At 45.1% G+C, this 22891-nt stretch overlaps 1 protein-coding gene across 3 annotated transcripts in view; it reads right to left on the bottom strand.

The window, feature by feature from the left end:
* The window catches only part of AMPD3 (adenosine monophosphate deaminase 3), a 108633-nt gene extending 85978 nt beyond the window's left edge, over positions 1 to 22655 (bottom strand). The window contains exon 1 of one of the 3 annotated variants that reach the window (XM_085648174.1): positions 22441 to 22655. Coding sequence is in view for 1 of the 3 variants with exons in the window: in XM_085648173.1 (XP_085504299.1) it covers positions 13407 to 13428 (22 nt within the window). In the remaining 2 variants the exon portion in view is untranslated. Of the gene's footprint in view, positions 1 to 11393; positions 11523 to 13406; positions 13849 to 22440 lie in introns of those variants that run through there. The other 2 variants (XM_085648173.1, XM_085648175.1) reach the window with 2 other exon arrangements.
* Positions 22656 to 22891: the final 236 nt, after the last annotated feature.

Genomic DNA, 22891 nt, shown 5'->3' with positions numbered 1-22891 from the left:
CAAAGATGCCTCATGAGGAAATGCTTCACAGGAGCCCACGGTCACTCGGGACAGGGTAGGCCTCTGATTTTCGCTGCACAACGTGCTGGAGGCTTGGGCCATAAATGGTCTAATGCACAAGTTCGTAGAATGTCGTGAAGGGGTTGCACTCGACAATAGTGCACGGGACCAGGGTATTGCTGTTCCTCATCACTCGTGGGGTCCACTCGCCTCAGCTCTGCTGGGGACTCACAATGGCTGTTGAGAAGTCAGGAAATCCACTTCCGGGGCTGCAGAGACTTCGGACTCCAGCGGGAGCGGGAAAGTTTGCGACTGTTTATTAGAGTTTTTGGTGCCTGCCAAACAGGGGAGTCACTCCTTGACTCCAAGGGAGATTCTTCTGTCTTCCAAAGGTAGTGGAACATCGAAGGGCCAGATTCTTCTTTGTAGAGCGTTGTCCAGGGTTATCTGCTTTGCAATGGCAAGGTTTCCTATCTTATACTGAAGATAGGGGAGGGACTAGCTCTATGACCACTCCTCTGGGAGGGTCAGGACACGGGGTGGTTACACCCACTTTCCTTTGTCCAGTTTCATGCCAGAGCAGGGACAGGTAGCCCCTGAACCGGTTTGAGCTGGCATATGCACAGAGGAGCCTACTGCTCCCCCAGTGCAGGACTTCAAAGCACTCTAGGAGTGCACCCACCCAGCCCCAATACACTAAATCCTGTCTGGAAGGTGGTGACACCTCCCTGTGACAGGATGCCTATTGTTGGGCCTCCTTCACTGTGAGTTTCAGTCAGCAGCAGGAGGGCAGCCCAGTGTCTGTGCTGGTGGCATCCATTTTGTGATGCCAGGGCTCTTTCAGATTTCTACCGTGTTACCACAGTAGGCACATGTCGTCCCCTCTAGAAGGGTGGGATCACACTCCCACATCATGGACTGATGTGGGGTATGATTCCAAGTTGTTTGACACCAAACACGACATGTTTTGATGCAGTTATTCCAAAGTTAGCATTATAATGCACTTAAGAGTATATGGTTTAACCGCATCCACAAACTGCCACAAGGAATAGACCCTGCCAGCTGCAGAGGGGCCCTGCTCATGCAGAGGCACCCCCTCACATTGTAAACCAAGCACCCTGCCCTCAGGATTGATAGGGCCTGCCATAGGGGTGGCTGATAGGTTTATATGTGTGTGTATGGTGAGATATAGGAACCTATACCTCAGTGAGGAGTGCTAACACTACCTCACCCAGGCTGCAGTAGCAGGCCTGCGGTGTCAGATTTAGTCTGCTTCCCAGGGGTGGCATAATACATGCTTCAGCCCCTGGTAGGCCTGTGAAGTACCTATGCCCTAGGTACCTAAGGTACCATATACTAGGGGCTCATAAGGTACCACAGTATCCAATCACTAGTGCATCTAATATGCACACCAAGTTGTTTAGAGAGAACAGAGAGACTGGGGCCCTGATTAGCAGGGACCCAGCCAGACTATAGCCGAAACCAGTGTATCATTCAGAAAAAAAGTGGGGGCAACATAAGTGCAGATCCTACTCTCCTACGGCACATAACCTAAAGTTTACATTTTATGCAGGAGGAGCTGAAGTGTCCAGAAGTATTCCCGCCGACTGAGAGAGGGAAGAAGTGTGTATGGCCCTGCAGGAACAGAAACTGGCCCGGAGGAGAAGCCCAGAACGTTCCCAACATGAGAATGGCCCAGAGAAAGTTAACTTTCAGTAGAGCATGGAACAAGGAGTCAGCTGTGTCACGAAGGGGTCACCTGGTCGCTTTGGCCAGTCTCTGTGTAAGTTACATTGACTTGTGCCATCTATCAGATGCTGCAGTCTGAAAGACTGGCGATGCCTCTATTGGCGTGGTAACAAAAGCACTGTTGAGTGAGAAGCCCTAATCGGCCCTGTGGCTGCAACTGTCAGGGCATGATGTCGCCATAGCACGTCAGGACAACTCCCACTGCTGAGGCTGAATATTGCTACACAAGCTTGCTCCTGATTACTTCCAAGATCATCATCCTGAGCAAGGCTACTGGCATGGTCCACACTGGAGAGTTCCCATGAGGGCAGGAGCCAGATCGCTCCAACTGCATTGCTTGAACTGCTATAGAAGCCGAACTGTAACAACATGAAGCCTAGCCTGCATGAGGGACTAAAGGCGGAACATGTGCAGATGGGTCTCTTGATCTTGCTAGTTCTTTTTGCCAAGAATGGGTAAAGAGACATTGAAATGAAGGTGTGCAATTAACCTGTGAGAGACGTTAAGCTACCTGTGCCTTATCCTTGCCTAGAACCCTTAAAGATACAAAACAGGGGATTGCATTAGGACACAGGGAAGCAGTGGGTGTAGCATCTCACTGTCTATCACAACATAGTTTTCAACCCTGTATGTGTTTTCCATTCATTGGGTTTGAATTTAGTTCTGCTGTGTGAAAAAGTATTTTATTTTGTCATAAAAGATAAGCACTGGACTGAACTGAACATTATACTGTCTGTTGGTTGACTGTTGAGTTCTGCGCTCTTGCTCCCCACACCACCTCTCTGGGAAGTCTGTGACTGCTCTCTACTCTGAGAGTTTGCAGATCCACAGTAGGGTAGACCAGAGACAAACTCATCTAAAACAGTTAGGGCCCAGTAACACTTGTCTGCCCTGCGCTACTGAACAGGCCCGAACTGAATGTATTGTCCCTGCGCATGGCTTGTAACCAGCCGCGGTCGGTAGTAGGAGTAACTGCAGGGCGGTGACGTGGGGAGGGGGAGGGGCAGGGTGGGGGGTAGTAAACTATGGATTCCGGAGGTTTACAGGTAAGTTAACATATAAATTAATAAAACGAATTTGCACGCAACGAAATTCGTTTTATTAATTTATATTTTAACTTACCTGTAAACCTCCGGAATCCATAGTTTACTACCCCCCACCCTGCCCCTCCCCCTCCCCACGTCACCGCCCTGCAGTTACTCCTACTACCGACCGCGGCTGCTTGTAACAAATGAGGATGTGGGTACTGGAGGTGCATTCTCATGAGACATGTAAGAAATCTAACCGCCAAGCTGAGTTGAGGAAGTGGCAAAATACCCTTCAAGTGTTACAGCGCATATCCTGTTCAGTCAGATGTAACTGAGGCAGACTCCGAGTCTTACCCTTAAAGAGAGTGGGCAAAGTTCAAGTTCTATTCAAGGGAGTTGCTGGAGGTATGCAAGGATTGCATTGATAAAAACCCACATAATTCAAAGAGTGAGGAATGCACGGTGTTAGGTTGATTGCACGTTCCTGAAAGGAAAAATGTTGTAGACTACTACCAAAAAAGAAGCTACAAAGAGGATAAAGGAACACATAAAGAAAGAACATTAGCTATTTCATAGAAAGTAAATATCGGTTACATTGATCAAAAAAATCTCTGTCCTACTGGAAATTATTAAATGTTATAAAAATGTAATGTTAGGCGTGTTATCACCTGGTATTATCTCCTGATTTTGCATCTCACTGAAAATATAAGGTGTAATATGGTTAATTCTCATGTTATTGCATTTTTTCAATCTTGTTTCCACCAGCCTTTTTTTATGTTGATCAGAGGACAACACATGCATCCTTCCTTTGATGCAGTCATACTGCATAACTCATATTGTGCACAAACTGTAAAATGTGCGGTAATTGGGTTATCAATCATTTTTACTGCTTGCACACTGCTTGACATTTGTGCTACAGAGATGCTTCAAATCACCACTGTGGCAAACATCAGAATTGCAAGTGAGTGCAGTCCTTGGGGTAGCTCTTGAAACACTTACCTCACCCACTAATATCCCTCTGATACCTGTTCCTTTTAATACTATTGTAGGAGGCTGGCTTAGTATATGGTGCTTAATTATGTATGTGGGGCACCCTGCACTAAACCAGGCAACACGTATGGTGATTTTAGTGGTCTTAGACAACATTAGAAAGCTCTCCAAGTGGTAGCTTTGGAGAGCAGCCTTCAGGCTTAGTCCAGAAGGAGTGTAAAGCTGTTTGTGTTTACCAGAACTAATCATGTAGTGCAGGTTAAGTGAAAAAGAACTACACAGTGTCGTTATAAAAATATGTAATTATTATAAACACTCATTAACACATTGCAATATCTCCTTCAATGAGATATAATCACAATACACACAATACTTCAGTAATAGAACACGTAAGTAGCATAAATACACAGTGGTCTCAAGGGGGAGACCCGACCATATACTAAGAAAGTGGAATGTGACTTAAGTGGAGACTGGACCCAGAAGACATAGAAGTGTTGGGGACCCAAGGAACTACCCATGGTAAGTACCCAGGCACACCACAGACGCCCTGTGCAGAGTGGGAACACGACCGCATGATCCACACAGGTCGATAGGGAAGTTGCGGTTGCAGTTTTTAAGAAGAAGGACCCTTCCCAGAGTACCCTGAAGAAAGCCCATGGAAGATGGAAGGTTGGAGAGTCACCCCACCCGTGGATACCCCGGGAACCAGGATACCTACACCAGGGAAGCCGGCTGCATATGTGCGAAGTGACGTTGGAAACCGCCATAGACCACACTGGAGGACTTTCTGCCACTGGCAAAGAAGCTAAAAGAGTCCTGTGGAACCCAAGGATGGATTAAGGATGAGAGGTACCTGCAAGCAGAGGGGACAGAGTCTATGCCACTCAGGAGTGACCAGGAGGCACGGAAGATGAATGCCCACCGATGCTGGACAAAGCAGGAGTTGATGATGACCTGGGTGCTGTATCTGTGCGGACCAGGTGACACTGTGGAAGACCAGAAGCCATTCACAAGCTGAACCACGTCGGATGTCAAGGGCCAGGTGGTCGGTGTCCAGTGTGAGCACCAACAAGCCTTGGCAGCGGCAACAGACATGGCAAATGAAAAAGGTCCAGTGTTGGGACCAGCAATGTCCAAGGGACTCACCAAGTGCAGGTAAGTCAGAGTAGGCCTCGAGCAAATAGCGGAGCCCACTGGAGCCAAAGAAGACCCTCAAGAGGAACCACGGGTCAAAGGCACAGGAGTCGCAAGAGGACCTCGAGCAGCTCACCAATGATGAAGACCCACGATGCAGGGGATGTGGTGAGGACAAAGATCTTGGTAACAAGAGAAGCTTGGGGCTGGAGCTTCTTGAAGCCTGAAGATCTCTGGAGAAGAGAGTCAACAAGCCTTGGCAATGGCAAGTGAATGCGGTGCACAGGGGTACTTCTCCATCAGTTCTGACGAGGGATATTGGCTTCAAACTTGCTGTGAAGACAGTGCAGGCTTGAAGGGAGTTCCAGAGCTATGACCTGTGTTGCTGAAATTTTCAGAGTCTGTGGGAGCTCAGGAAAAGCAGACCAGTCAGCTTTGTTGCAGTGCCTGCAGATGCAGGGCGGTGACACCTTCACTCCAAAGGAGATTCCTTTGGGTTTCTTGGATGTCCACAGGCCTGGTTAAGAACCAGTATAGAGCACAGGCACAGACAATGCAGAAGACTGGAAGGACCACAAAACCAGGAGCAGCAGGAGTCCTCCCGGTGCAATATCGGTTCCCGAAGTGAAGTCCAACGAAGTCTAAAGTGCCCAAATGGTTGAAGATGAAGTGGTTTCAGATCTGAATCTTGTCCCACAATGAATCTCTAGAACCACCCACAGGTAAGCCCTTAAGTACCCTAAAGCGAGAGTTGTGGCGATTCAGGGGTCCTTCTCAGAGGAGGGGCTGGACAGTGGGGAGGATAATTCAATGTCCTTTGTCCAGTTTCGTGCAAGAGTGGGAGCCATGGCTCCCTGAACTGGTTCCAACTGGAGTATGTAAGGAGGGCACCAAATGTGCCCTTCAAAGCAGTCTAGTGGTGCTGGTAAGCGCCCCCAACCCCAGCCCAATACACTACGTTCGGTCTGGGAGTTTGTTGCACTTCCCTGTGACAGAAAACCTATTGTCCTGCCTTCCCCTGCTTGATCTTGGCTCAGCAGCAGGAGGGCAGAATCGTGTCTGTGGTCGGAGCAGCCAGAGCTTGCTGTCAGACTCTGGAAGACTGGTACCGTGAGCACTGTGGTCTTCCCTGAGGGGCCTCACAGTGTATGGAATCATACCTCCAACACCATTTACGGTGTTGGGGTATGATTCCAACATGTGTGATACCAAACACGCCAGGGTTTGTTACAACCAGTTTAGAATTAGCTTTGAGTAAGAATGCACCGCCGCTTTATGTATCGTAATGGTTGATGCACTTACAACCCTGGAGAATGGACTCCGAAGATTGTAGGGTTGTCCTGCTCATACAGGGGCACCCTCACACTTATAACCAAGAGCTCTGCTTTCAGGATTCAAAGGCCTGCCTTAGGGGTGACTTATAGGTTTTAAGTGTAAACTTATATCTGTCGTAAGTGGTGCTAGCACCAGCGTACACAGGCTGCAATTGCAGGCCTGGAGTCACAATTTGAGTTGTCTCCCATAGGTGGCATAATACATGCGTCAGCCCATGGGTGACCCCTGGTGTACTTCTGCCCTGGGTACCTTAGTACCAAACAGTAGGGACTTACAAGTGCACACCAGTAGCCAATCTGGGGGGGTGTCTAAGTACTCACCATGTCAAATTTAGAGAGGAAGCACAGAGACTGGGGTCCTGATTAGTAGGATCACAGTCAGACTAGTCAGAGATACAGAATGACACCAGCAAAAAGTGGGGGTAACCATGAAAGCAGATCCTAGTTTCCTACAAATATTGTGAAGGGGAATTGTACAGAGTTTTCCATTACACTTTTTAGAAGCTTCTTATCTAACTCTGAAGCTCATTTACCAATGTGAACCATCCTTACTGTACTTGAATCATCTCAGCAGGCTTTAATATCAGTGCTGGCTCTCCTGCTTCTGCTCAACACTCACCTCTCACATCTTCTTATAACATATGTTGTAGGTATCTTCTTTTACCCACCCTATGGCTTTACTATAACTTTAAATGAACTTACTGGGTGCCGCGTCTCAACAATACTAGGCTCTCCCTTCCACCCGAGGCCAATATCACGGGTGTACTTTGCCTTTTTTATCAGATTCTTCACCTCTCTCCCAATTCCAGCTCAATAGTAACATCAAAAGTTCACACGGCAGCTAAACTTCCTCAAAATATCCAAACAAAACATATGATCTATTAGTGAAACTACAACCTCAATCACCTCATTGGCTCTATATTCAACAAACGCTCAAAATATGTGAACAGACCATACCCCACGTTCAGTCATAATATTTATCAAGTAAAACATCTCATGTTACAATTACCATGATCAAGTTCATACACAAAAAGTTTGTTTTGCCTAGACCATTCCATTCCTCCCATACAACTGAATCCGATGACAAAAAAAACGAATTTGCTCTATCAAATATATTAAAAAGACCATTAAAATAATTGCAAGTTGATCTCAGTGTTCTCCATTCTCTATCATCTGTGTTATGTTTTTCAATTATGCCATTGCTCCATCAGAGAGCTCTCCACCTGCTTTAGGGGTTAGTTTACTACTACATTTCCCTCCTCCCATCCTGACTAGTTCCATTGTCCCGCTATTGTCTCTTACCACTCAAACCACCTCTCTGCTTTGCTCTGTCATCCATTCATCTTGTGTGTTTGTGTACGGTTCATCATACTGTACATACAAGACACACTAAGCCAAGGGTCTCCAACCTTTTCTGTATTAAGAGCTACTTATGATCAATTAAAATCATCATGAGCTACTAATATCATTAGTGTTGTAGTAGTGGTGACATCAGACAATTATATTAGTGGCCACCACTTGCAACATTACCAGCAGTGATCATCTCAGTGAATCAAGCAGGGTTGCCTGCAATAATGTACAAAAGCCTTTGTCAATTTGGCATGCTTTATATTGCTTATACATAACATGTATGTAATGCCCCTGCCACCTAAGTAATATTAGTAATACATTTCCCCAATGTCACATGATTTATCTCTCGAATATCAGCTTTAAATGTTATTTGGAAATTCAGCGATTTCTCTCCGAATTCTGAAAACACACATTTTCGTCTTGAATACACAGTTTTCAATCTAGGTATAAATATATTAATTTAGCCAAGTAAAAACGTCTAATTTAGAAGGCTGAATTGGACACAGGAGAGCTACTTACACATAGCTGGACAGCTACCTGTAGGTCACAAACTACTCGTTGAAGAAGCCGGCTCTAAGCCATGAGCCTGGGAAGGTGTTGTGACGTATTCCTTTATAGTGCGACAGCAGAGCAGAATCACCCTAACTAAGAACTCCACATAATCATCCCGACCTTGCTTCACTCAAAAGTATTAAAGTTTTTCTGGACATAACGTTGTTCATTAATATTGAAAACCCACAACATTTAAAAACAATTCAAAGAAAGATTAACTTGCAGAATGCTTGGAATAGAGCACTATCCATTTGTAAACAATGGCAGATGTTTTTTAGCTTTTCCACAGTGATTTTTTATAACTGGCCCAACTGATCAGTCAAGTGTTTAATTGACAAGTTATCATAAAAATTAGATTTTAGGAATTGCAGAACTCAGTGCTGCACACTTTTGATGTGAATCTGGAAGGGCACCATAGCTTGATCTTTGATCAATTGTATACTCTTTTATACTCTTCCTAAGACAACTCTTTCTTATCAAGCTCGAAAGCTGCATTCCCTTTTTCGGAGCACAAATGGAAGAGGTCTGCTTCAGTTATATAAAACCTACCCTTGTCATCCACATATGGTTTCCTTCAAACCAACTCTCTCTACAGCTTGCCACTTAGGAGTCAAGTGTATTAGGTTTGGTAAGGAATGAAGGTCCGGAAGTACATAGGGTTGGCTTTGCGATTCCCAAATTCCTGATTTCTGCGATTCACTAATTGAGAATCACAAACATCCATGTACTGATGTGTCTTTGACACATTTTGCGATTCCCATTGGGTCACAATTAGGCCTACCTCATTAATATTCATGAGGTAGATTGCAATTTGTGACCCTTTGGGAATCTCTAAAATCACAGGGGTGATGGCCTGTTGGGGTCAGCAGACCACCATGTCTGTGATTGCTTTTAAATAAAGCAATATTTTTAGTTTTTTTTTAATGAAGCCTGTTTTCCTTAAACTAAAACAGGATGCATTTTAAAACAAAAATGTAAACTTTTCATTCTTTAGGAGTAAACGTTTTTACAGTCATTCACAAAGATGAAGCGGTCCCTTGGGGACCCCTTCTCGTTTGCGAATGGGTTACTCCCTACTTGAAGTATGTGGTAAAATGCAAATGTTTTGCAACCTTATTTCGATCGCAAAACGTTCTCACATACCATTGCGAGTCGCTATTAGGAAGGGTGGCCCTTAACATGCCCCTCCAAATACAGATCTCAAACCCATTTTGGGATTCGGTAATAGGTTACCAAAATGCAAAATAGAGCTTTGTACATTTCAAAATGATTTTATCCAGTCGTAAATGGCCCATTCTTCAAATCTGTCCGTTTGAGACCTAAAAAAACTATGTACATCTGGCCTGAAGTGAACACATCACTCTAGAAATATCCATGGGATGGAAATAATTTTGGAAATCTTGTCTATCGTGCCCTGCTCAGTGAGATTCCAATATTTGTACATAAAGCTCTTAGAAACTGACCATAAGACATGTCTTTGACACAAGGAAAGGAGCAGAATAATAATGCTGGGAAGCGGAGAATGCCCAATGTAGAGTGACACCTAGATTTGCAAAGTTTAATGAATAGACTGACTAAATAATAACAATCAGGTGCTAAGCTAAACTAAACAGACCGTCCCTCATTTATCAGATACCACACAGTCATGGTGATTGCACAGTGAAAACAAACCTATTGTGGGTACAATGACAGGAAGGATCTCATCAACAAATTCCCCAACACACACAGAAACACAGATGGAGCTCTCCATAATATCATGTTCTTCTCTGAGGGCATCCGCTTCCTTGTTTATAGTCAGGTCAGTAAGCATAATCACATAAGATTTTCACTTTCTTCTGTCTCCTTGGAGACACTACAACTTAAAGCCTCATTCATGAAACACTGGATCTAAACCCATAACTACCCTGTGCATCCCACCCAGGGTTGTTCCTTACACTTAAACAAAACCCCCACATTTAGATTTAGAGTCATTGCTTCTCTCTTTCATAGGGAACCTTCTTAACTCTCTCTACACTGCAAACGTGTCAAACAACAGATAACCACATTGTTCTCACCTACTTTCTCCCATGCGCAAACTACCCAATGAGCTTGCATCTTAGACTGTTCTCCTTCCCCAGGGTTGGAGGCATGGTCCATGTCTGATTCTTCTCACATATTTCTGAGGACCTCCCAAAATAGTGACCAAAACAAAGACCAGGAAAGGTATCAACTACAAGATAGCAACTTGCAAACTATTGTCAAGGTAGGAAAAGAACGATAAATCTCTGCTCCTGTGTGTATGCTTAACTTGATAATGTTGAGCCAGTCAATAATTTGTCGTTGATATTGTTGTAGGTTGACATTTTTGCATCAGTCTTTTGACATACACTCATTGGCAGCGATCCCCAAGGGATCTCCACTCCTCCTGTTTTTCATGCCACTTCCTCGCACCTTTAGCGCTCCTATCTCTTCTCCGTCTTTCAGTTACCACCATTATACATAAACTACCAAGCCTTATCTCATTGCATGGTTCATCTTTTCATTCTCAAATCCTCCTACCTCTCTGAAGTTCCTAGCTAAATGTCATCGAATGAGTCATACAGCGAGCCTAAAATAGAGGTCTCATCATTGGAATTTGCCCTTGTTTACTCTTCGCACCGCTTCGTTGATTACAAAATCATGCCTGTCTTGAGCGGCAGCCTCAGATATCACACCAGCTTGCCAAATCCCATGAACATTAATCTACTGCTTCTCCTTTCGCCACTTGTTCCTCACACCTGTTAACGCTGTGATCTTCCACTGCTCTGCTATGACATTTGCGGACTTGACATGTGCCACTCTCTGGCCTCTCAGATGGCTCAGTGGAAACTTTGCACAGCTTGCAGCCTTGTTTTATTCAAGGCTCATGGAAACGCGCCGCTGTGCATTTGCCTCCAGCCTGCTATTGCCCCGCATCAAAGACAGCACAAGATCAAGATTGTCACCTCCAAGCCTTGAAATTCCAAAGTCCTAGAAAGAGCCATAATTCTTAGTATTTTTGCATCTGCTGAAGCTATTGTCATTTGATACAGGATTCTGCCTCCTACTCCTCAGACTGGTGTCTCCCAAGTCTAAAGCTCTGCTACACCCTTTAATTGGAAATTAAACCACCCCTCTCCGCCTGCCCCTCAAAGTACACTATCACACCCTGTTTAATGCAACTCCTTTTCTGTAGATTATTTAGAACCGTGGTAGACAGCAGTGCCACTGCAGTTACATAACAACGGTGAAAGCCTACCTTCTGGAAGTGACTAGAACCCGGAGCGCGGGGTGTTGAGTCATGACATCACCTGAAGCCACTTAGTCTAGTTTTCTCAGGTTACGTGTGAGTGAGCTGCTTCAGAGATGGAATATGATGTTCTCTGGACATGTACTTTGTGTACGAACATATCTATTCTGAGAACGCCTACAAAAACGCTTGTCAATAATTCAGATCGGTTTTCGAGCAAGTGATGAATGGCGTCTGCTGGGCCTCGAGTGAGCTGTCGCCGCTGACGGGGGTTGCATCACTCCTCTCCATTGCTTCACAGCTTGCTTTGAAGGGCTTCTTGGCAAGGACTGCTGGCGTCTTGGGGCAGTGAATGGAGTGCCTGTCCCTCTGTAGCCTCAAGGTCGGCAGTGCTGTCAACTAACGGTTATTTTTTAACCAGTGTGCCCTGTGAGCAGCAGGGGCATGTAAACAGAACAGCACTTCCGCAAACAGGGAACTGAAAGACGACTGTGCACCGCAATGCTTATTTCTTCTTCACATTCCACGATTGCGTCAGAAGTAAAGTGACTAGTGCAGCAATAATGTGCCAGTCACGATGGAATGTTGCTGCATCTCATCACGTGGCTCAAACAAACTTCCCTGTATGTCTACAGAGTGTGCTGGCAATTAGAAAATTGGGCTGCTCGGGCAAATCACCAGCGACACGTTCACTGCCGGGCCACGTGGCTATGGCTCCTAACGCTGTGACGAGATAGTGAGATAAAGGAAGAAATAACGAGGAAGGGAGAAATGTGGAGAGAAAGAGATAAACAAAATGAAACACGACAGGGCAAGGGTGAGAGATAAAAGGTGGGAAAAAGGAAAAGCAAAATAGAGCAAAACAGAGACAAAGGAGCATGGAAAGAGAAAGATGGAGAGAAGGAGCCGGTGATTAAAAAAATAAGAGAGACAAAATAAAGTGAGACAGTGAGAAAAAACAAAGGAGGGAGAAACACAGAGAGAGAGAGAGGAAGATTGCGAAAGAAGGAGAAAAACAAAAATCAGTAAAAAGCACTTAAGAGAAAGAAAAACATAGAGAGAGAGACAAACAGAGACAGTGGGAGAAAACGACTCTTGTGCGTGTGTGTGTGTGGGGGGGGGGTTAGGCACTGAGAGACCTGGTGTAAAAAAAACAGAAAGAAAAAGAGAGAGTATGTGGGGGACAGAATGGTTCGCATTCGAGAGACATAGGCAACAAACAGTTAATCAAGGACAAGAGCCGAAGAAATTTGGTGACCTTTTTTTTAAAAACAACTTGATGCTGCCATTGGCTCTCCGTTATCTGGTGTTAACAGCTGGGCTATTTCCGTAGGGCGATAGCAAATGTGTTAGGATGAGCGACTGGGTGCACGCACCCGGCTGACAAGAAACAACATTCATGAGAAACCTGGCTGGCCTGAGTGTCTCCTCACACACCGGGAAGCGCCCTAGAGGCACGAGCCCTGCTGCGGGTTAGGAGATGGACTGCTCTTGACATGCGTGCCCCTACTTCAGGACCACTGCAGCCTCCCGGGGCAGTGTGGAGCATCTGTAATACCCCTGCAGAGCCTCCAGAGAACAGATGTATCCCATTGCCCACACATACAGTCCAACATGCACCGGGGACAACCAAGGCCCCGCCAAAAATGCTATTTACGGAGCGTGTGTGTCTGTTGGCTGTGAAAGGAGTGAGATGCGCGTCACGGGCACGCCTTCATTTAGCTAACGTGTCGGCCGAAGTTCTAGGCTAGCGATTTAATATTATACAGATGAACTGTACAAGCAGCTAACCACATTAATGTTTAAACTTGCATACGTGTGGAATATAGATATTTGGTATAACAACAAAGAGGTTAACTGAAATAGAATGAGAACATAATATAATGAGAATAGACTATAATGAGAATAGACTATAATGAGAATAGAATTCTACGTGCGGTGCTAGCGTTAGCCCTGGCTGCTTTCAGTTGCCCATTGATGGAGGCTAAGTGGCCTGGCTCCGCCGTGGACTGCGGTACCTACCAAGCGTCCCTTGAACAGCCATGGTGCCCTTGGCTGGGACTGGAAGAAATGCGGCTGCTTCTCCTCTGCTCCTGTGCGCGCAGGCTGTGTCCGTCAGAGAAGCGACCCTTGGCAGCGATCACCCGGCGCTGCGGTGCTCTGCGCAGAATACTCCTCTCTCTCTCGCCGGCCAGGAGCGCGCCTTGTCTCAGCTCTCAGCAGAGCCGGCTCTCCTCTCCTCTGCCTCGGTGCACTAACTCGCCCTGCAGCGCGGACGTGTGTTTTCATCTGGCGCACTCCCACATGTGCTCCTCGGACAGCTCATGCTCCAAACACCCGGAACATCCACGCGCACCGGGTCCTCGGCGAGGATGCGCAGATTCGCATCATTCCCAAGGAAAGCGAGTTATTTTTAGAGCAGATTAACTGCTGTCTCATCCTCGGCACTGCCTGCACTGTAGAGAGCTGGTGCAGTCCGCATCCCATTACCCAGGGTGGGAGCGAGTGACGTCACTGCATGGAGTGCAGAGGATGTGATGGGTTGGGAGCCAGGGCGAGGATGCCCAACGAATGATGGGAGAACAGGGCAGGAAATGGCCCTTCTTGCTGATGGCTAGGAGTCAAGAGTAATCAAGAATGCAAGGGACCCTCTGATGAAGGCGGCTTATGATTCCACCACCTGCAGTGGAACTATACATATATACACAGCAATATTTATATCTGGGGCGCAACTAGAGCCAAATTTCGGGTGGGGGCTAAGAAACAATTTCGGGGAGGGCTGACTCTTCCAGCAATAGTTAAGAGTGGATATGCAAGGGCTCCAGAAGGGGTGAAAAAACAACAAAGCCTCATTTACAAGCAAATGGTCTTTTAAAGACCTGTGAAGTACTCGGGTGCGGCTGTGTGTGTGCCCGGGAAGCTGTGGGGGGGCTGAAGCCCTTTGATTCCAATGAGTGTTGCGCGCCTTATATATATTTATATATATATATATATTATCTACTGGCGGACGCCAGTAGATAGTTATAGTTAGGACCGAGTTTCCATAGGAAATCTCAAAATTCTATTCTGAATAACTTTGGCGCCGTTTGACTTATCTTCGTGAAATTTTCAAAACTAATTGGGCGCTCCGCTCAGCTCCTACCCTGAAAGTCTCGGGGTGATTCGTCAAGCAGGGGCTGAGAAAAAAAAAATATATATACATATATATATATATACACACACATAGAAAGATATATATGTACACATACACAATAGATGCTGGAGTCCAGGGGCGGCTCAGTGGGCGGCGCGGTCTGCAGAGGGCTCCGGATACCCAAAATAATACAGTCCACCATCCACATGTCAAGGATATCATGGAAAACATTCGTCAACGTGTTTTGGCCATAACCGTGATCAAGACTACGGTCGAAATGCGTTGGCGAAGACATACTTTGTGAATAAATCTGCATTGCAAATTCAGGAGTTTTCCATGATATACTCGACGTGTGGAAAGATGGTGGATTGTGATATATATATATATCATGAGTTGGGCATCCCCACATTCAACAATGGAACTATATAGCATATTACAAATAATATATATATATACACACATATTATATATATATATATACACATATATATACATAATAAATATACATATATGTATACATACTATATATATATATTATCTACTGGCAGTCGCCAGTAGATAGTTATAGTTACAACCTAGTTTCCATAGGAAATCTCAAAATTCTATTTTGAATAACTTTGGCGCCGGTTGACAAATCCTCGCGAAATTTTCAAAACAAATGGGGCGCTCCGTTCAGCTCCTACCCTGAAAGTCTCGGGGTGATTCGTCAAGCGGGGGCCGAGAAAAAGGGGGGTCCCAAAACGCGTTTTCCCGATGCATTTTTCCATAGGACCTTTAGTCGCAGCTACAGCCCGAACGGCTGAACAGAATTACGTGAAATTTGGCAGAGAGGTAGCCATAAGGTCAAGGAAGTGCCTTTTATAGGTCTGGTGTAAATCTGTTCAGTATTTCCTGAGAAAATAGCATTTAAAAGCATATCTATATCTATACGCGCGCACCGTGCGCGCACTGTGCGCGCACCCTGCCGTGCGCGAGCGCAATTCTGATTGGTTGTTAGATGTCGGTAAACATTCTAATCGGTTGAAACCAGGAAGTGTCGGCCGCCATTTTGTCTCTCGCAGTCTGAGGGGGTGAAAAAAAAAGGTGGAGAACGTGAAAAGGGGGCAGAGTGGACAGTTCCTGACCCCCTAGCCTTGGTCAGGGGGTCACAGAAGGACCCCCAAGGGAGAAAAAAACAATGTTTCTTTTTTTTAAAAAATCGCGAGGTGCGCACACCGCACGCGCAAGGCACGCACTGCGAACCGTGGGTGCTCGGTGCGCGCACGGTGAAAAACCAGAAAAAAAAATAATTTAATAAATACATAACTTAGCATTTAAAAAAACGTACAAATTCACTGAAAAAACAATAGGTTTCATACACGTTATAGTTACGAATTAGCATTTAAAAAACCTTGCAAATTCACTTAAAAAACCATAGGTTTCACACATGTTATAGTTAGCTGGACATTTCACTCGTAAAAAACCAATGAAATTCCCCCGTTATAGTTAGTGCAGGCAACTATAACTCACGCGACCGCAATCCTCTGCTGATGACGTCAGATATTACATCACTGATGACATATGTGTCTTTATGAAAAATAAATATTTGTAATATATGTATAGCTAAAGATTAATGGAAGAAGACATGGGTAAATAAGTGTCTATATACAGTGATGTAATATCTGGCGTCATCAGCAGAGGATTGCGGTCGCGTGAGTTATAGTTGCCTGCACTAACTATAACGGGGGAATTTCATTGGTTTTTTACGAGTGAAATGTCCAGCTAACTATAACATGTGTGAAACCTATGGTTTTTTAAGTGAATATATATATATATATGATATATATATATATATATATATATATATTATGTGTTATATGTTATATATTTTCATTGTTGAATGGGGGGATGCCCGACTCATGGTGTCCTTCCCCTCCGTTAACAATGGTAATAAATAGTGTAATATACTCAACACATCTGCATATATGGCTTCCACAATGGTAATTTTTCACCTTTATTTGCTTTAATAAAATGTATTTATTGACAGCCAGGATGAAAGGGATTCAATGTGTGCAGTACTGTAAAATCACATTGACAAGACCATGTGACTATTTGGAGAGGTGTGTCCCTGAGTAAAGTAATTGCTACATGCTATCTGCGAGATGGTCAAAAGTCATTTATTTAATCTCAATTGCGCTCTACTGTGATAATAATTCAAATGTGACCTTTGCACTGAAGTAATACATGTGTGGATGTGTGTTTGTTACTAGATTTGCTCTACATAATATGTTATGAAGTCACATTTATTTTCACTGTCATGGCATAAGTGGTGTATATCATCAAAACACAAATAGCCCTGGACTCTATCCACGGTTGGGAACCAGAGGCGATGGAGCCTCAAGGGTGAGCTGGCCTCCAGTCACAAACGTTTTAAACACAACTGAGCCACCTGAGAATGTATTTCAATCAATGCTACACCTCAGAGCAGCCTATTTCTGAACATACACAAAAATGTGACGGATGTCCTCACACACCACCAGGTATCATGCTTCGTCATAGGACTCACCACGCTCTTCAAAAACCCAGTTTGATAAAGAGCGGGCGTACACCTGAAGGTCAGGTAGACATTTCGGAATAGGAATGAACCTGTTACATAGATAAATTAAAAACCAATATGATATGCCAGACTGACCTTTTATATTTATGCGGAATAACACTTGATATTAAAAACCAACGTGGGGAAAAGGAGAACTAGTACCTCATCACTACTCACACCAACATGCTTCTGGCCGATGGCTCATGCGAGTCTGTGGCATTCTTCAGGATGGAAACACAGGATCCCTGCATGGCACACTCCCCTGTGCATGCCACTATCAGTGTAGGGCTGACCTTTGTCACACATTCGTCAAGGTGCGTTCACCGGGACGAAGGAGCAGACGCCAGTAGGTTTACGGAGAGGAACGCACCTTGACAAATGTGTGACTACAGGGGTTCATGAGCCCTTTCTATATGGGGCACAGATGACCCGACATTTGGGTTCCAAGTGGAGGTCTAAGATTTGAGAGGGTCGACAAAGGTCAACCCTACACTGATAGTAGAGTGCACATGAGTGTGTGCTAAGCAGGCTTTCCATGATACCATCCTGAAGAATGCCATGGACTCGCATGAGCCATCAGGCAGAAACATGTTGACGGTGTGAGTGGTGATGGGGTACTAGTTCTCCTTTGACCCATGTTGGTTTTTAATATCAAGTGTTTATTCCATGTAAATATAAAGGTCAGTCTGGCATATCATATTGGTTTTTAATTTATTATGTCACAGATTCATTCCTATAGCGAAGTGCCTACCTGACCTTAAGGTGGAGGCTCGCTCTTCATCAAAACAGGTTTTTGAAGAGCATAGGGAGTCCTGTGATGAAGCATGACACCTGGTGGTGTGTGAGGACAACCCGTCACATATAAGTGGTGTATATACAGATGCGCAGAGTGTAATATGTTACTTAAACCATTGTTGAGGGTGGGAAGGGGCGATGACTCAAGAGAGATGAAGCCTCGAGTGGATCTTTACACCCCTCCCCACCTCAACAATGGTAATAAATAACATATTTCCATGTATAGTTTAAGCCATGGAATTTTTTTGTGTATGAATTAAAAAAACATATGTTCAACCAAAACCAGGATGCAAGGGTGTCTATTTGTGCTGAATGGCAAAATTACATTGAGGAATCCTGCTGTCTTTTAGGAGAGTTGTTTCCCTGTGTAAAGTAATTGTTTCATGCAATGCAATGCAAGACAGGAAACCATGCTTTTCTTACATCCAATTCCTGTACATAGTAACTACTTCGAATTGTTCCTTTGGACTATAGTGATATGTGTGTGAATGTGTACTTATTACTAATGTTATCACCATGCTAGCGCTGTATTAAAAATGCATAGCGCAATGGCGATAATTATTCCACCGATAGCGGTGCTTTCCATGGAACATCGCTGGTTTTCCAGCGATGTTCCATGGAAAACGGAGATAACCTTGCTGATACGTCCCTGTGGTCGTATCAGCATAATCCACCCCTATGTAAAGTATAGGTAAGTCAGCAGTTTAGCAGACGTTAGTTTTGGCGAAAACCACGGTTTTCGCCAAAAACGAAAGTCTGCTAAAATGCGTGGTCCTCCTTGTAAATATCGCGATGTGCACCATAGCGATAATTTACAAGCAGTACTTCCCAGTGACGCCCACTTTGCATCTCATTAGTGAGGCAAAGCGAGGCGTCGGGAAAACGGGTGCTAACATGCGCTAATGCATGTTAGCACCCACTTGTAAATAGAGCGATAGTTTTATCTCCGCTTTTTTGGCTTTTAAAGCCAAAAAAGCGGAGATAAGGCCCTTGTTGATATGCCCCCACGTTATCTAAATTATGGGACCAAAAAGCAAGTTATGTAGCATATTCTCTGGCAGTATAAGTTTCATCCATTTGAACTAGAAACATTATTTTCCGGAATCCACACATAGTGCAAATTATGTGGCAAATTAATTAAATCAATAATATTGCAGTAAATTCCGTAGTCGCAGACTTGCATCAGTCCACTGGCCACTCGATTGTCGATTATTTTATCAACAATGTGTTAACGGAAGGTAAACTGAAAAATTCTAATTCCAATGAATGTCAATTATTGGCAGCACTTTGAGGAAAACTGTGTTTCCACTCTAACCGTCACAAACATTTTGGGTAATATAAAAAATACACAATGGATAACGCATTCAATATAGCCGTATATTCCCATTTCTGAGTTCTTATGATTCTTACAAACCACTTGAGGGCATATCATCAAGGCGGCGCCATGAAATTATCGCCGCTTTTGCGTCCATTTTCGGGCGAAAAGTGAGGATAATTTCATCACCTTATCAGCAAAGACACGCTATCGTGTGTTTTGCTGACTTAGCACCCGTTACAACAACACCCAGCATTGCATCGCTAATGAGATGCAAAGTGGGCGTAACGCAGAGATATTTCTAGGAAAATGTCGCTAAGCAACATTACTCCTATTATCAACCTGCACGCTAACCTGTGCAGCGATGATAAAAGGAGCGCTAACCGCGCTCATCGCAGGTTTCTTTACGCCTGCTTTTCCTTTGACTAAACAATGTTAGCCAATGGGTGGTGGATTATAGGGCTGAGACCACCCAGCCCTATCAATAAGGTAACCCCTGTCCCTGTGCGTTTATCCCTGGATTTCCAGCGATAATCGTACGTTTTTGCAACTATCGCTGGTTTATTTATCGCAATTGAGATAAGCGTTGCTGATAGCACGCTATCTGTGCGATATCAACCAGCAATAGCTGGCGATAATTATCCTAGCGCTAAGTGCGCTTATCGATAATTATCGCAGGTTGTTGCTGATATGCCCCTTGGTCTTTAACCTCATGATTTATGACATCACAAGAACCCCTCGAAGGAAATATTTGACCATATTACATGGTTACCCTTTACGTAGGCTATACATGTATTGGGGTGGCAGTATTTTTGAGGGGGGTTGGCTGGCACTCTTTGTGCATGTCGGGAAGTACCTAAAACAACATAATTATTTTTTAGGAGCAAGTGCAATAATAAATATGCATTGGTGCATTAAAACTACATGCAAATTCCATGGTATTATCAAAGTACACTTTAATTGATGTGAGAAACCACTTCATACGCCTCATGGGTTGCGTGTTATGACTTTGTCGAGGGAAACAACTCTGCTAATATTCACAAGGCCTATTCACTGTAATGTTATCGCACATCACTTATTTAGTCCCTTTTGTCTTGGTTAAATAACTTTGTTTAATAACAACGTGAAATAACAGCATCGAGTAAGCCACAAATAAAAAGGTGCAGAGAGTAATGTGCTATTAATTACTATTGTTGATGAGGAGAAGAGCATGATGACCCAGTCAAGGCGTTGCCTTGTGAACTGTGTGCTCCCCACACACTCAACAAGTACATGTTTTTTTAGCTCTCGCCTGACCCAGCGCATGCGCTGGTCTGGCGAGACTTATTGAGAGGGCTCCAAAAAGTGCTACCAGGCCAGCCTAACCTAGAGTGCATGTGCGCGGGCACGCGCGCTGCTTTTGCCGCGATTACTTTCACTTTCGCGGACGCACGGCCGCTTTGATGTTTGATCCCGATTGTGATCCCTTTCACTTTCGGGGCCACACGGCCACTTGGCATAGGCAATAGGTCTCGCTTTTGGGACCTTATAAGTATTTAGTTATGCAACTGTTGCATGGCTAAACACTTATAAGGCCCCAAAGGCGAGACCTATTGGCTATGCCAATGCTTGTTTTAAAAGGCTCTGGGAAAGCATTGGGAAGTCACTGACTCTTCCAATCACTGGGGCAGAAAATCCAAGCTGGCCACCCCTTGATCTTGACAGCGACCACAGGACCCTGAACCGCAGCAGCACATTCAGGGAAGGCAGCTATGTTACGCAAACTGTTGGGGGCCCCTTAAATACGTTGGGGGTACCCTGTGCTTATTGACACCCCAAAGAGTGCCACCCTACCTCTCTACGAAAACTTTAAGTTGTAATACGCTTCTGACTGCCATCAGAATCTGGGACAGGGGAGGTAATGGTGTGCCTGGATCTCATGGGCATCATTAAGGGGTAGTCAGCAGTAGCTGCTGCTTGGCACCCCACCCCTGGCTCTGCCTTTGGTATCACTGATCTCAGAGGACAGAAAGCCACAGGGGGGAACACAAAGCAGCCCTGGTTACACCCCACTCACTGCTCTACCCGTGAACCTCAGGAAGAGACATTTTGAGGCATGGGGAAAAAGGGGCACTGGCCCGGGGCCCCAGCCTTTCAGGGTGCCCCCCTGTTAGAGCCAGCTCTTTTCTGCACAGTATTTCCCTGGAGTCCTTGAATAATTCTTTAACACATATTTTAAATACTGTTTTCCTCAATTTATTTTTAATGTGGTTGATGTGCGAGAGTTTTTACAGGCATTTTGCAGAGAAATGTTGTTTTTATGTTTCATATAACATTAAAAAACAGCTTATTTTAGATCCAAACAGAAATGGGATGGTGTCACTGAGACTATTTGCATTAATTGTAGTGAGTGAGCTGCTGCTGTGCTACACTATTGAAAACACACATCACTATCCCGGAATATTATATGTATACACATTTCGAATTTGGACAAGGGCCAGTGCACTGTCAGGGACCTGGTCAAAGAGGGCATGAAAGTGCTGAAACTGGATCATTAATTCAAAGGTGCCCCGAACAGGGCCCCTCAAAATACATTTGGCCGAGGGCCCCCAAAATCCTCAAGATGTCCCTGCCCTCAGAAAGAAGTAGGATACTCCTGAAGAGCTGCGCCTAGGACAAGGTGTCGACCCTAACGTCATCTGAGGTCAAAGCGTACTGGATGAAACGTGTGCTTCCCCTAGCATTCGAAGAATCGTCATCTATGCGGTGTCTCGTGAGGTGGAACCAGTTCCGTGCACGTCATTCGGCTGATGGCAGAGTTCCAATCAGAGGTGTGCTGTGTGCCAAAGAAGCGCCGTAGATTTGTTTGAATCATATTACATCCTGGTCCCAAGGAAACAAAACAGAAGTACTGGTGTGTTAGTGGTAAACATCAAAATTGAGACGTATCATGCCACGGCCAAGGGCTTGCAGCCAAGGACATGCACGAATCTTCAACGGGCCCACCCCTGCGACAACCTCAGTGCCGAATGAAGACAAAAATGCATTCATTTTCATTAATTGTAAATATGCCATACATGACATGGCATTTAAGTATGAGGAATGAGCCACCTGCACGAGCTTCTGTAACAAACGCACTGTGAGACTGCCTTCCCGATGCTTATTAATATTATATAATTAATGTGATTAATAGCGCAATTGTCCCGTGCCGCTGGGATCGCCTCGAAGGCTGCGCCTTTCTCTGCTCAGAACAATTTACCTTGAATATCCGTGCCCGGGATCCTGCAGATTTCCCCTGGAGATCTCTTCGGTAGATTTCCCCTGGAGATCTCTCCGCTCCTTCAGTCACTCAGGCCTCGGTGGAAATCCGTCCCCGCTGCTGAGCGGTCGGGTTACACCTGCGCCGCCCCGCCCTGCCTGCCGCACCGGGGACTGCTCCCGAGCTCGGGTTTCAGTGGCGCGGGCACCCAGCCAGGCTGGCAGAGCGACGAGGCGTGCCCGGCAGAGTTCTGAAACTGGAGAGAACGCTCGTTATCGGCCCGAGAGCTGCCACCCAGGGAGACAACTGAAAGCCGAGATGTGTCCGTCAGACATGTCGGTGCCAGAACCATTATTCCAGGCATTTCAAGAGGCCCTGCTAATTGCAATCACCTGCTCATGTTGTGACAATGCCCATCCCCTTCATACCACACAGCCACCTCCAGGCACTC

The sequence above is a fragment of the Triturus cristatus genome, chromosome 3_2, assembly GCF_964204655.1.
Source record: "Triturus cristatus chromosome 3_2, aTriCri1.1, whole genome shotgun sequence".
Taxonomy (NCBI): Eukaryota; Metazoa; Chordata; class Amphibia; order Caudata; family Salamandridae; genus Triturus; species Triturus cristatus.
This window is presented reverse-complemented; position numbering and strand designations above follow the sequence as displayed.